Genomic DNA, 15,926 nt, shown 5'->3' with positions numbered 1-15,926 from the left:
ATAGCATTGGTTGAAAATTATGGAACTTGGAATTCTCTACCTCTGGCTTTTCATAAGACAACTCATAAGGAATTGATAGTGTCACATTGGCATGGTTCTTTCTGTCTGGAAAATAAAAATAATGATTGACTGTTTAAAATAATACAAGTAGCATCTCCTGCACAGTCTCCAAGGTGAAGTCCAAAACATGAAACATATCCAAAGGCACATTTTCATCTTGCACATGAAGGAGTCTGAAGTTGATAATCCAGCTGGGAATGCTCTCCTGTTGTTTTTATTTTCCTCTTCTTGAGCATTCTTCCAGATCTGCTATTGTGGGCACCCTGATGCTCCTTGAGCAAGGATTTTAAATGACTATATAACAGATTGTCCTTAGACTGAATTGTATATAAAAATCTTTGGAATTTTTGCTCAGAGAAAATAAATGATACTCTTTTAGAGACAGAATACATACATACATATAAATATTCACTTAGAATATTTGTATTTGTCTTATAAATCAAGTTAGATTGAAATTATTCAGGATTATTTTTATGAAAAATATGTTTTTATGAAATTTTGTTTTATAGGGCTTTTAGAAAACAATGCTTTGTTCTTTAAGACTTTCATACAGTACATTATTGTCATATTCTTTTCCTGTCTCCTAGATCCTCCCCTATATCGCTACTCATCCAATTTTATGTTCTTTTTCTTTCTTAAAAAACAAACAAACATAGAAAGAAACAAATACATGAAGTCCAGTTTGTGTTGGCCAGTTTGAGATATGGGGCATGAGCACAGGGCCTGATATAGTCAGTGTTACTCCATTGGAGAAAATGGATTTTCCCTCTCCCAGCAGCTATCAATTATTAATAGCTTTAAATTTTTTCCTTTTTTAAAATTAAATTACAAACAATCATATTTTATATATCAAACACAGGTTTCTCTCCCTCCCATTCTCCCATACCCCCACTGATCCCCATTACATTCCTCTTCTACATTATAGAAAGTGACAGACTTTCCATGAGGGATCATCAAAGTCTGTCACATCATTTGGAGCAGGGCCTAGGCCCTCCCCTATGTGTCTAGGCTGAGAGAGTATTCCTCTATGGGGAATGAGCTCCCAATATCCATTTGTACAGTAGGTATAAATTATGTTCCATTATCAGGACTGCTCAGGCCTCCTAACTGACACCCACGTGCAGGGTGACTGGTTCTGTCCTATGCTGGTTTCCAAGCTGTCAGTCTGGAGTCCATGAGCTCCCTCTTTTTCAGGTCAGCTGTCTCTGTAGGTTTCTCCAGCATGGTCTTGATCCCTTTGCTCATCACTCTTCCCTCTCTAAAACTAGAGTCCAAGAATTCAGTTCAGTGCTTAGTTGTGGGTGTTTGCTTCTGTTTCCATGAGCTACTACATGAAGGCTATATGGTAGCATATAAGGTATCCATTAATCTCATTATAGGGGAAGGACATTTAAGATACCTGGGCATTTCCCTAGTGCCAGATTCATCTTTAAACTTGTAATGGCTCCTTCTGTCATGGTATCTCTTTTCTTACTCCCCTCTATTCTTTCCCTGACTCAATCTTTCTGTTCCCTCATGTCTTCCTTCCCCTGCCTCTTCTCTCCTTCTGTTTCTCCTAAATCCCTCTCCTCTCCACCATGCTCCCAATTGCTCAGGAGATTTTGTCCCATTCCCTTTTTCTGGGGCAACATGCATGTCTCTCTTAGGGTCTTCCTTATTGCCTAGATTCTCTGGAGGTGTGGAATGTAGGCTGATAATCCTTTGTTCTATGTCTAGTATCCATATATGAGTGTGTACATACCATGTTTGTCTTTTTTGTGACTGGGTTACCTCGCTCAGTATGGTTTCTTTAGTTCCATCTATTTTTCTGCCAATTTTAAGATTCCATTCATTTTTGCTGTTGAGTAATACCCTGTTGTGTAAATGTACCACATTATCTTTATCCATTATTCAGTTGAGGGGCATGTAGGTTGCCTCCAGGTTCTAGCTATTACAAATAATGCTGCTATGAACATAGTTGAACAGATGTCCTTGTTGCATGAATGTGCTTCCTTTGAGTATATACCTAAGAGTGGTATTGGTGGATCTTGAGGTAGAGTAGTTTCCAATTTCCTGAGAAACCATAAGACTGATTTCCAAAGTGGCTGTACAATTTTGCCCTCACAACAGCAGTGGAGGAGTGTTCTTTTTCCACATCATCTCCATCATAAACTCTTTTATTTTTTTTTTTTTTGATTTTAGCCAATTTATAGCTTTTTGATTAGGGGTGAGACTTAATGTTTACTTACATATCTCCATGGTGTGATTTTGTCTGGTTTGAGTTTGTTCAACTTATGCATGCTGTCATAGTTTCTGTGAGTTCACATGTGTATCTGAGCTAATCTGTCCAGAAAACTCCGTTTCCTTCAAATCATCCATTACATCTAGTTCATACAAATTTTCCTCCATTCTCTTCCTTTAAATTCATAAACCTTGAGGGGAATAGTATGATATCAACATATCATTTAGGGCTGAGCATTCCAAAGACTCTTATTCCCTGCATGATGTCCAGTCTGGTTTCTGACTCTAAGCATTCCTAGATCAGCATGGTGGGGAAGGTGGCTGATCTGGTCTGTAGTCTTAATGATCTCAACAGAGTTTCAGGTATATAAACAAATGTGCCTTGATGACTGAAAATTCATAGTCACTCATATCACTTGAGGTGAAATCAAGGGTATGTATGTTGGAGCCCACAGAATAAAATTCATTCCATCTTGACTTAACACCAGAGAGTTTAAACCTACTCTTGCTCTTTCAAGGTTAAACAACTGTATGTATGGCCTAAGGTGTGACTACTGGAGGATGTTTGGCCTAAGGTGTGGTCACTGGATATCTTGCTTAAACAACAGAAAATTAGTTCAGGGTGTAGTTATTTGATGCTTTGTGCATTGAAGAGATAATTACATGTGTTTGTTCTTGTATCATTGATAAGGAAGTCTTTTGTCTTCTCCCCCTTTTCATTACAATATATAAGAACTTTGAGAAATATACTTGGGGTAAATCACAGTATTCAATGGATACCCTCCTGACTCTATTTTTTTTGTCTTTAGTATGTTTCTTTCTTCAATTCACACTCCCATTTTCAGATATGAACCAGACTAGTCAGCTGGACAGTACATATGTGGCACGAATATATGCTATAAAAGCACCTCATGTCTCCCTTCAAATGTCTCTTTTGGAGGGAACATTACTCAGTGGCTGATATCATTTATGTAGCCTTTACCACCACAAAAAGATAAAACACTGCTTTTAAATCCTGCACTTTATTTTTATCTAAAAGGTTTGATTCTAATCTTGTTCACAAACCAGCATTGTGTTTCCCTCTTACTATATAAACCCTGTCTTAGTGAACCACAATGATGGGTATTGCCTTGGCCATGACTGAGAAGATACAGAGGCCAGTGGCCAGGAAATGAATTGTCAGTAAGAGATTTAGCTAATGAAACAACATCCAGGGACTAGTCCTGGGGCAGATCCATTAAAGCTAATTATTCATATATTACACCTCCCCATCTTCATGTTAAGAGCAGTCCCCTTTGCTATGAAGATTTCAGGGCACTTTTTCTAGTCTTTAGTTGATAAAGAGTAACATATTCATTAAGGTTAAAATACTTTCAGATTTTGAACTGCAAGTGGCAAAGTGAGGTTTCATGCAAATCATTAATTGCTTTTTGGAATAACCTGGTTACCAGAGAATTTTAGGCAATCAGAGTGCTGTTATTAGTATTAATGATCATAGGCTGTCTCTGATAAAGCGTATAGATGAAGTAACCTTTTATTTGCAAATCATTATCTACATTAAATCATAGTAGAGTGCTAATGTTCAGACACCTAGAAGCACTTTTTGAAGCACATGATCCTACTTTTCAGCCCAAAATTATGGCCAGTGCTGCCACTAGGAATGATGATATTACTACTTTCTAAAAATTATGAAAAATGACAGAAAGCAAAATACATTGCTTATTTGTGGAACACAAAACAAAGGGAGAAAGAATTACAAATAGTTCTTGCCTCTTATATGGCATTTTTACCCTATCATTTGATATTAACATTCATGAAGAGATCTCTATAATTCTCTGAAGCCCAGGAACAATATCCCTTCCCATTCAGGCAATCCATCACTTTGAAAGGTGAGCAGATAATATGAACGTATGTTTCATTTATCGCTCTCTGCCAGTAGAGGAAATGACAGTCATATTGTAACTCTCTAATATGTCACTTGAAATGTAGGAGTGGGTTGATTATTTGTCCAAGTTCCTAGGGTGTGGTCAGTAACTTTCCTCGCCAAAGTATAGGCCACAAAATTGGAAGGTCCTTATATCTGTCTTGTTTGGAACCAAGAAAAAATCTTTTTTTTTTTTTTCCTTTTTTTAACATTACATTTTTTCCTTTTCTTAATTTTTTTATTTTTATTTTACATATCGATTCCATTTTGCCCTCCCCTCCCTCCATCCCTCCCTATTTCCTTCTCTCCCACCCTCTCTCCCTCCCCGACCACCCTACCCTCCTACCCTCCCACCCCACTTCACATGTAGGGTGATGCCTTCCAGGAGGGGTCATCTAAACCTGTCAAGTCATTTGGAGTAGGAACTAGGCCTTCTCTCCTGTCTCTAGGTTAAGGGAGTACCCCTCCATGGGGCATGTGCTCCCAAAGTCCATTTGTGCACCAGGGATACATTCTGGTTCCACTGTCCGAGGTCCCTTAGACTGCTCAGGCCTTCTATCTGAGACCCATGTTAAGGGGATCTGAGTCAGTCCCATGCTGGATTCCCAGCTATTACTCTGGGGGTCCATTATCTCCTTCTTGTTCAGGTCAGCTGTCTCTGTGGGTTTCTGTAGCCTAGTCTTGTTCTCCCTCCCTGCATCTGGATTCCAATTCAGCTAGGTGTTTTGCAGTGGGTGTCTACTTCTGTTTCCATCAGCTACTAGATGAGGGCTCTATTATGTTGGATAAGTTAGTTGTTGATCTCATTATCAGGGAAGGGCATTTATGATAGCCTTTCCACTGTTGCTCAAATTGTTAGTTGGGGTCAGTCTTACAGGTCTGTGGACATTTCTTTATGTTCAGTTTTCTCTACAAACCTATAATGGCTCCCTCTTTTATGGAGCCAAAATGAAATCTTAAGTAAATATGATATGTATGTGAAATGGAAGGTTGGCCAAATGACAGCTTGTTGTACATAGGAATATATATCTATTGAAATTACTACCTCCATAGAAGTAGGGAAATCCTAGTCAAGTTTGCGCTTGTATTTTTACTAGAAAAATAGTCTTTATTACTGACATCACTAACAAAGTATGAAATATTTGTTGCATACTGGAGAGAGTGTGTTTTCATTAATGATATTACCAGGGTCTAATGCTTAATATAACATAAGAATACGAAAGTTGTACTGTGAGTCATTAAGGCCAGAAATCTAATTGCAGCGTCACAAAATAAAAGCTTTCATTAGATTTGATATTTTTTATTTTACTATTTATTCTTATTTGCCTCTTTAAAAATATTTCATATACATTTTCTTAGTTTCCTGACTATAGTACCATCATGTTCTAAAAACTAAAATTAAGCATGTCTTTTAGAAGAAATTCTAAACAAATAAGGAAGTGGATACTCTAAGATTCATCCCACACGATTCATTTATGAAGTGTTAAAGTCGGAATTCAAACTAACTTCTATCTATTTTGTGGGAACTTTGATGTTTATTATTTCCTAGACTATTGCCAGAGGATATTTTTACTGGAAAATGTCACCATCTAGAAAAAAAAAACCTATTATGTCTATATATATTAAAGAGTTCACTATAGTACAATGAACACTGATGATCAGATGAAGAAGATGCAATTCTTGTGCTTGGCAAGCTACTTCCTTGCTGGGGCATCTTGTTCATTGTCTTAAACACACTATAATATCATAAACATCCCTAGTAACATTGACAGTGGAGCCTTTATCTCTGTCTGCAGAGTCTTGGAGGCTCACAGAATGGGTAAGATTTTAAGTTGGCCTTGAAAAGTAGGTAGGAATTTGTGGTGAAATAAGTCTTTGCAATATAATTATAAAGTATGATTCAGGGCAAGCTAATTGGATTTTTATGATTCTCAAATGTTTTGAAGGTGAAATGAGATTTCAAATCACTTGAGCACTTTCAGATGGTAGGCTAGGATTATTTCCAAAAAGTATACAAATACCACTCCTAAGAGATTCATATAAAGTCCCTCACAGAACTGGGAAGGGACAAGTCACCCAGAGCTCAGGTGAAGTGGGGGGGGGGCAGCGAATGGAGAGAGAAGTAGGAGAAAATGAGGGGGAGGAAAGGAAAACATATGCGATCAGGAAGATTGAGCCTGGTTAGGAATAGAAGATAGGAAAGAGAGAAAGAGACAGAGACAGAGAGAGAGAACATAAAAGAGGGAGCCAATATTGGTTTGAAGATAAAATTGAACACAAAGAAAGGTCTAGAGAACTACAAGTCTGCTCCCAACTAACAATTTGAGCTTCCATGGAAAGGCTATCATAAATGCCCTTCCCGGAGAGTGAGATCAACAACTAACTTCTCCATGGAGCCCTCAACTAATGCCTGTTGAAAACAGGAGCAAACACCCATACATAAACACTGAGTCGAACTAGAACCCAGATGCAGATGGAGAGGACAAGACCATGCGGCAGAAATACATAGAGACAGCTTACCTGAACAAGGAGGAGCTAACGGCCCCTAAGGATAGTAGATAAGAACTAGTTCATTGGAAAAGCAAGGTACTGTGAGGGTTACCATAGATTGTTGCTTACAGGATCTGGAATCACCTAGATAGTGGTGTACTAGTTTTTCAGTTGCTGTGATAAACAAAATGACCCCATACAACTCATGAGGAAGGATTATTTCACTTTATATTTCCATGTCACAATTCATTATTGAAGTTAAGCAGAGCAGGAGCTAAAGGAGGAATCTGGAGGCAGGAAATGAATCATGAGCCATAGAGAAATGCTGCTCACTGTTTTGCTATCTAGGCTCATATTCATCTAACTTTCCGATACACCCCAGAACCACATTGTGAGGGGTGGTACTGCCTCCTACAGACTGCAACCTCTCATGTTAATCATTAATCAAGAAAATGCACAAAGACTTGTGTACAGGCCAATTTGATGGAGACATTTTCTCAATTGAAGTTCCACTTTTCCTAATGACTGTAGGCTGTGTCAAACCGACAAAACAACAACAAACAACAAACAAAATACTAACCAGCACATATATGTCATGGGTAGTATCCAAATGAATCCTTTCCATGCTTGACAAATCAAGCACTAGAGGAGCATATGACGGGGTATGTAATGTGGAGGAGGTGCACACATATATTTATACATGCAAATGTGTATTTAGTCCATATTTGTATAAAAACATTCTTTTGTGTCTAAATTATTTACAATGCCATTACATAAATGAGTATTGGTGCTAACTCACTATTCTCTCTACCTCTACCTGGAACCTCAATGTCCTTCCCTCAAGTTCATGCCCTTTCCTTTCTTTTCTTTTTAATTTTTTTAATAATCCACTATGAAATTAAATGGCTTAAACCATCAGCCATTTTTACTACTCATGAATGTGCATGACTCATGTGTTTTCTTAACTAATCTGGGCTCTGTAGCATGTATATTTCCATTATCAGATATGAATTAGCTAGGACAAAACAGATTATTTTTGTACCCATTCGGTAGGAAGATTAGCAAAGTTGAAATTTTATAGCACTATTATCCATATTAGTATTACATTTTTCTAATAGGAAAGACTAAATTTTGTTAAGTAAGTCAGATAATGTAACAGGTGTGATTTAATTTATCATTACAAGGAGAAGTAATTGGGTATGTTTTTATAATTCTTGTAAACAAGAATTTAGGAAATAAGGCAGGAAGAGCCAGAAATTGAGGCTAGGCTTGGCTACAGACTAAGAAACTGTCAAGATTTGTGGATAAGGGCAAAGCAATAATGTTCTTGCTTATGTAGCTCATCAGTAGACTAGATCAGTGTCTATGTTATTTGCCTTGAGAAGCTATAGGAAGCCACTATGTGATAAGCAATCAATTTTTGTGGCCCCATTGCCAAAGATAATATCTTTCCGAGAGTTTAACTAATTACCCATCAGTCTTTCAGGGTGTGAACAATGGCCATATGAGAGGTGGTTACTGAAAGGTTAAGAGTACATAAGAAAGAATGGCAAAGATGAAATCCAATATGATTTTGTAGATTTTATGATGAAAAAGGCCCAGTCCACTGGTCTCAGCCTTAGATTGGTTCTGGCTTTGGAATTCCAGTTAAAAGGACGGCTTTAATATTTACTGAGACAAATTGGATGGATGAGATTGAGATTTTAAAGCAAAAGTGAAGGGTCCTGGAGGAAAGTGGAGGCTAGCTAGCTACTACCATAAACACTATACTGCAGGGACATTTACAATTTTATTTTATTTTCTCAAAATTTGAAGGTGAATTGTGTGTGTGTGTGATGGGATAGGCTTGGATATTATGCATTAGAAAGGAAATAGCTGTTTCTTATATACTTCTACCAAACTTGTCTGACTGTAATTAAGTTTCATAATTATATTGAATTAGGTTAGACTATTTTAAAAATTCTGCATCTTTTCCCTGCTAATAGTAATCTGTATAAATACCATATATAGTTATTCTGAAGCTAAAAACAATATTTAAAACAAACTTAAGTCTCAATTCAGAAAAAAAAAAGCATCATTCCATCCTATTTATAATAAACTCATTCAAGTAGATAAATAAACAAGTGATGAAAAATCCCTAGGAGGTTTTTGCTCATACATCTTAGATGATATGCTCTGGAAAACACTGGCAATTGCCATAAAACTTCCGTCTGCTGAAAACACAAGATGTCAGGGGATTGGAATGCTGAAAGACATCATAGCATCTTACACTGTTTTCACCTACAGAGCAGTGTCAACAGGTTTTATCCAATGAACTCTATGTTCAACTCTGCTCTTCTGATTCTGTTGCAGACTATTGAGATCTGAAGGCATAAGAAAAGTTGTGAATAGGACCAACATGGAAGACTTGTGCAAAGTGATCCAAAATATGACTATTGAAAAGAACACTGTTAGTGGGCTGGAATGGGCAGGCATTTTGCATGGAAATCTGGTAGCAGGTAAGTTGATGTGCTTTGGAATCTGATAGACTTGTTTAAATTTGGGGTGTACAATTATCATCTATGTGACTTTAAGCAAATGGCTTAAACATCCAAAGTTTCAGTTCCCTCCATTAGTAGGATAGAGGAAGATAATTAACCACCACTATTTCTGTGATATTTTTTATCATTAGCATCTGGGACATTGTTATTTTCTTTCTCTCCGTTTCCTTCTTCCCACTATTGTGCATTTAATCTTCCCATTTTCTTTAATTGATTTCTTTCTTTCTTTTTTGAGTGTTTGTACATGCTCATATATATGCAAAGGTGGATACGCTTGTGTGTATGGGAATATATGCGTGTGTGTGTATGTGTGTGTGCATGTGCAAATACATGTTCATGTAGAAACCAGAGGTCAAATGTGTATACTGGGCCTCTAGAAAGAATCTAATCTTATTTGATTATTTCCTTGTGTGTGTAGTTTATTCTTTAAAAAAATTCATACATCTATACCATGAACTTAGATTCCATCTACATGCAACTTTCCCTAACTTCCTCTATATTCCCTTCAACCTATCTCTCTCCCAAATTGATATGTTCTTTTAGAATTGTATTCAGATAATTTCATATGTGTACACAATGCATTACATAATATATCCACTCCCTACAATACCCTATACTTTCTCCTGGTCCCCCTATATTCCTCTCAACTTCATGTTCTCTTCACTTTTGAAAAATATTACTCATAGAGTGTAGTTAGTGCTGCCTGCATTCACGTGGGTGTGAAATCATCCACTGGAACCTGGGCGAGATAATAGTGACCACATACCCAAAGGAAAATGACTCTGAATACCCCATCATCTATCGACTGACAGTAGATCTTCAGGTATGACCTCATGAGCCCCTGTCTATCCATGCTAGAATTTTGATTGACTTGTATTGTGCTTTTAGGCAGTTTCATGAGTTCATTGATCATACTATGTTCTGATGACAGCATTGCACAGCGCTCCTCCCTTTCTTTTAGTTCTTATATTCTTTCTTTTCCAACTTGCTTTTTTTGTACAGGGTCCCTCATTTACCCAGAGCTTGTAAAGTCAGTATTCAAGTTATAAGTGTTCACTATGCTCAGCATGTTTGCAACACAAATACTTAGTGACTGAGCTATTTACTCAGCTCTAACATCTATTTCTTGAACACTGTACCAGATGCTTTAACAATTTTTATACATATCACTTTTGGTATGCTTCGACTTGCAGAAGCCAGCAACCCTATTGTGTCATTAAAGGTTTGCCCCCAGGTTGCCAAAATCTACTTTGCTTAAAGAATCAAATATTCCTGGGATTTACTAACCTCTCTTTTCATACCTGTGGGCATCCTTAAAAGGTATTCACAGATGGGAAAAAATATGTCTTCTAGCTACCATGTCTCATGTCTACATACAGAGACAAATCTGGAATATATAACAAAGACTTAATGTAGAACTCCTCTGTGAGAGTGAACTGCAGTTTTCATGCTAGGAAATTAATATTCTATCCTTAACTTCTTTCCTTCTACCTAGTCCCAATTTCTTACTCCTCCACTGACTGGGAACATGTGTAATAGCTCATTTTCATGTGAATATCACCAAAAAGTTTGCTTCTGGGATCCCATTTCAGGTCATGGACTTCTCCCATATTCTATATTGTTCTTGGTGCAGGGAATGCATGATAAAATCTCGTTCTCCTTATGTTTCATCAACTAGAAATACTTCAGTTAGAACCAGTGTTAAATAGTTTGCCAAAATAGGGATTACACTTTAGAAATTTGATGGTATTAATTTCATTTGTTTTAAAACTATATAGGATTAGGTAGGCCATTCTAAAAAAGCTGACCACTTTTTATTTTTTTCATTTATTTAAAATAGATTGTTTTTGCTCTCGCCACGTTGCCGGTGCCTGCGCCTCCTACCTCACCTCTTTTCTTGTCCCGGCGGACGCCAGGGTGGCCAGCATGAGCAGCAGGGATCATGTTCCAAAGCAAGCTCACTGCCCTGGACTACCACAATCCTGCAGGCTTTAACTGCAAAGATGAAACCGAATTTAGAAATTTTATTGTTTGGCTTGAAGACCAGAAAATCAGACACTACAAGATTGAAGACAGAGGTAACTTGAGAAACATCCACAGCAATGACTGGCCCAAGTTCTTCGAGAAGTATCTCAAAGATATTAACTGTCCTTTCAAGATTCAGCAGCGGCAAGAAGCAATTGATTGGCTTATTGGTTTAGCTGTTAGACTTGAATATGAAGATAATGCTGAAAAATATAAGGACTTAGTTTCTGATAACAAGAAAAATACTGACAACGCAGCTAAAAATGCAGAGCCCTTGATCAACCTGGATGTAAATAATCCAGATTTTAAGGCTGGTGTCATGGCTCTGGCTAACTTCCTTCAGATTCAGCGTCATGACGATTATTTGGTAATGCTTGAGGCAATTCGAATTTTGGTTCAGGAGCGTCTAACAAAGGATGCAGTTGCTAAAGCAAATCAAACAAAAGAGGGCTTACCTGTTGCTTTAGACAAACATATTCTTGGCTTTGACACAGGAGATGCAGTTCTTAACGAAGCTGCTCAGATCTTGCGGTTGCTGCACATAGAAGAGCTCAGAGAGCTACAGACGAAAATTAATGAAGCCATAGTAGCCGTTCAGGCAATCATTGCTGATCCAAAGACAGACCACAGACTGGGGAAAGTTGGAAGATGAGCACATCAGGATTCAGCTTCTCCCCTGCTTAGTGTGATAGGAACCATGTACACCGGCATGTTTGGAAATCAAATGTCACATTTTCAAGGGAGGAATCCAAGGAGATTCACCGTGTTATAGAGATTTACCACCACTGCTTTCTTTCTTTAATAAAGTTGGGGAAATTAAATAAAAAAGAAAATAGATTGTTTTCATACATGTATTCTGGTTAAAGTTTCTCTCCGACTACTCCTCTTTGTTCCTCCCCACTTTCTCTCCTATCCAGATCTATTTTTGTATTAGATGGAACATTTTGGATAGCTGTATTGTACTACTTGAGCTTCCCCATTTCCATTGGCTATGAGAGCCTGCCCTGCCAAACTCTCATAGGATTGCAGTAGGGATAACTGAAGAAGAATATGTAAAAGCTTCTGAAATTTGTGAAATATATTTTCAAATTTAGTTATTACCTGGAAATATTGCATCAACAACAAAGCAAGGACTTCGGGGAATGAAAGTACACAGTGTTATTTTGTAGTACATGTTGATTTTAATGCTTTCATCCTTGTGAAATTTAACAAGTACTATTTATAGGATCAGTCTGAAATCATATGCTCGGTATGGTTAAAATAAAATTGAATCACATGTGTAAAATGGTGAATGCTACCATTGACAACAAGATGTAAACATACCTTTTGGTGTTCTATGAAGTTTAAAAAGGATTGGAAAAGAACAGGGAGGAACCCTTCTCCTGACATATCTCCTGTTCAATGCCAAGGAATTAACAGCTGCTTTATGTAACTTACCTTCTGCTTAATGTTTGCCAATCTTTTCATAAGAAGATTTCTTTGATGACCCCTGTCTTGATATTTGTTACCCATGTGGATGACTTGGGTGGGAACTCTTTTTCCTGTATGACACTACTTTTTAGAAACTAGGGACCTGAGAGTCTTGATTTGGGCCTTCTGGAGTTAATGTTTTCTCAGATCATCTAGGTCAGCAGTTCTCAACCTGTGAAATGTGATCCTTTTCTGAGTGAGGGACTCTTGCATGGGCACTGTATATCTGATATCCTGCATATCAGATATTTACATCATGATTCATAACAGTAGCAAAATTACAGTTATTAATTAGCAATGAAAATGTTTTTATGGTTGGGTATCATCACATGAGGAACTGTATTTAATGGTTTCAAAATTAGGAAGATAGAGAACCATTGATCTAGGTGAAATCTAAAGTGCATATTAAGCAAAAGGTGAGTATTCTTTGGTGGATACAAGGTTATCCACATGGTTTAATGGGTAGGGTGTTCGTATTCCTTAAGACCTTAATAGGTGAAAGGACTCAGAAAGTCAATATAAGTGAAGGTAAAACTCAGATGTCTGTATCCAAGGCTCCCTTTGGGATTGCAGGCTCTTTTATAACTTTTAGTCTCTGTAATTACTTAGCCTCATGCTTCTCTTTCTCTTCAGTGTTGATTGTCTTGGTAAGTTTATGTATGATGTGTCTTATTTGTTTCTAAATGATAGTTTTCTTTCAATTTCTGAATTTCTTCTGGCAATTTTCTGTACTGATTCTATTGTAAAATATAGTTTTGTTACCAATTTAGATTCAGAATCGATTTCCCTGAATCAAGTCTTCATTTTTGGTCCATTCAGCTGGAGTCAATGAATTGTGAGAACGCACAGGGTCTGACTTCCCAGAGACAGGGAGATTGTTGGAGTGAAGTGCAGGGTGGGCTTTAAAAATGTATCTATTATAGTGAATCTATTGCATTGCTAGGATTATTAGCCATGTTTCTATCACTAAAATCTTTTTAGTATTCAGAAAGATATATGATCACAAATGGACCAGCTAAAGAAAATTCTGAAAGGACCATCTGGACTCCATAAAATCTGTTATCATTCTGGCTTTTCTTAAGCTCATCTTTCTTTTGAAAATGTGGTATTTTGACAGTTTGTTCCCAGGCAAGGGGGACTACATTCATAAAAGAAAGAGTATCTTTCAGGCATTGAACTAATATGGATCTGTGATTTTTGTGGCATATTTTAAAGGGCTTTTAAAAATTACATTAACTTCTTTGAAAGTAGCATTTTCCTGTAAAATCTGGTAGCATATCAATAACAGTGATGAGCAAACAAGACTACACTGCTGTCCAAGTGTAATTGGACTTCATTAAAACTGATATGTGACTTTAATTTCTATAATCTGATTCATATTTCATGGCCACAGTAAAATAATATAAAAAACAGAAAGATCTGCATTTAGGGTTCCAACAGTTTTATTGATTTTGTGTTTTTGGAAAATCCCTCCTTGGGATCTCAAAGGTAGGAGGGTCATAGTGGCATTTCTCCACACAAGTTGTTCTCCATTGAATGGCTTCTTTAAAGAAAAACAACATTCAATCTTAGATGATGCCTTTATTTTTTATGGAAAGGAGCCTATATAGGAAATATGGATCCATGAGGCAGCATATTTGATCACTGTTCAGAACTTGGCAATTAGCAGATGGCCTGAGATGAGACCTTCCTGTAGGCATGACAAGTGAAAGCAAGAACACCAAATCTTTACCCATACTTTTGGAGTGAAGGACTTTTCTTTTCTTTCCTTTCCTTTCTGTCTTTTTTCCTTTTTTTTTTTTTGAGACAGGGTTTCTCTGTGGCTTTGTGGCTTTGGAGGCTATGCTGGAACTAGCTCTTGTAGACCAGGCTGGTTTCAAACTCACAGATATTTGCCTGCCTCTGTCTCCTGAGTGATGGGATCAAAGGCATGTGCCACCAACAGCCATAGAGAGACTTTTCTTTCTATCAGCATGAATCAGGGCTTTAAATGGTGTCTGTTACCTTAAACCAGTGGTTCTCAACCTTCCTAATACTGCAACCTTTAATACACAGTTCCTTATGTCGTGGTGAGCCCCCCACCAAAAAATTATTTTCATTGCTACTTTATAACTATAATTTGCTACTGTTATTAATAATAATGTAAATATTTTTGGAGATACAAGTCTGCCAAAGTGGTCACAACCCATAGGTTGAGAGCCACTGCCTTAGACAAAGGTGAACATGAAAAGGTTATTCTTTATAGTTTCAAAAGGATCATCAAATGATTATTTTGTTAGAGAAGCATGAAAGCTCTTACTCCTATTATTATTAGTGCAGAACTATGAAAACTAGATATCAACACAGGATTATGTGAGCTCTAGGTCAGAATTGAGCTTTTCCTATTATAACTTGCATGAAAGATATTCTACTTGTCAGTAATGTGTTTGAGTGGTGGAACAGATCTTTTCTACTTACTATTCCTGTTCTACATTCTATTTTTCCTTCTCTGTCCTAGCCCATTGAGTTTTATGGGCTGCTTCTCTGTCTTCACTTGCCAGTTAATATCTAGTTGATTTTGACCAGTGGAAGCCCTGGATAAGTTCAGAAGGAGAAAAATGATCCAGGATTTTTCAATGCATCTAGATATATAATTAAAATGGCACAGACACCTAGGACAGGATTTATGTTTTGTGGTTTAAGAATCAGTGAGAGGATTTGTGACAGTTCCAGACAATGAAAATACAAAGACGATCCATGACTTGAAAGTATTTACTGTGCAAGTCAATAATAGAGAATGTCTTCTTTTTTGTTTGTTTTTTTTCATAGAAATTCGTAGGACATGAGATTTTGATTACAGAGAAAACTTTAAAGAGGTGGGGAAAGAAAGGAGGGCAGAATTTTCAGTTCCAATGACAGATGAGCTGACTATGTCTTTTCTTCTGTTTTCCAGCAACTTTGGATTGTTTTCAGAATTTGAAAGAATCCTGCTGATAGTTTATCAAATGTCTTTTCTGAGCATATCAGGAAACTGGGGATTTCTGAGTTTAAGTGTCTCATGCAAATATAAAACTAACTCCTTGATCCCAAGCTTTTTCTGAAATCCTTGGGAAAAACTCAGAGCATAAACTGAGGACTTGTACTCTGCTTACCTTACCATCTGAGATACCTTTGCATGAAAAATCAAGACTATCTAGTGACAAAGAGAAAACCATATT

General features: G+C 37.1%; 1 protein-coding gene across 1 annotated transcript; it reads left to right on the top strand.

The window, feature by feature from the left end:
• The first annotated feature begins 11,176 nt into the window (after positions 1 to 11,176).
• Positions 11,177 to 12,053, top strand: LOC127218624 (RNA transcription, translation and transport factor protein-like). Its single transcript, XM_051179623.1, has one exon. The coding sequence runs from the start codon at positions 11,177 to 11,179 to the stop codon at positions 11,909 to 11,911; it is 735 nt and encodes a 244-aa protein (XP_051035580.1). The 3' UTR covers positions 11,912 to 12,053.
• The last annotated feature ends 3,873 nt before the right edge of the window (positions 12,054 to 15,926 follow it).

Source organism: Phodopus roborovskii, unplaced genomic scaffold, assembly GCF_943737965.1.
Source record: "Phodopus roborovskii unplaced genomic scaffold, PHOROB, whole genome shotgun sequence".
Lineage (NCBI taxonomy): Eukaryota > Metazoa > Chordata > Mammalia > Rodentia > Cricetidae > Phodopus > Phodopus roborovskii.
This window is presented reverse-complemented; position numbering and strand designations above follow the sequence as displayed.

Bases quoted from the DNA above. Each gene is read 5' to 3' on its own strand.
- LOC127218624 (XM_051179623.1), top strand. From the start codon at position 11,177: ATGTTCCAAAGCAAGCTCACTGCCCTGGACTACCACAATCCTGCAGGC.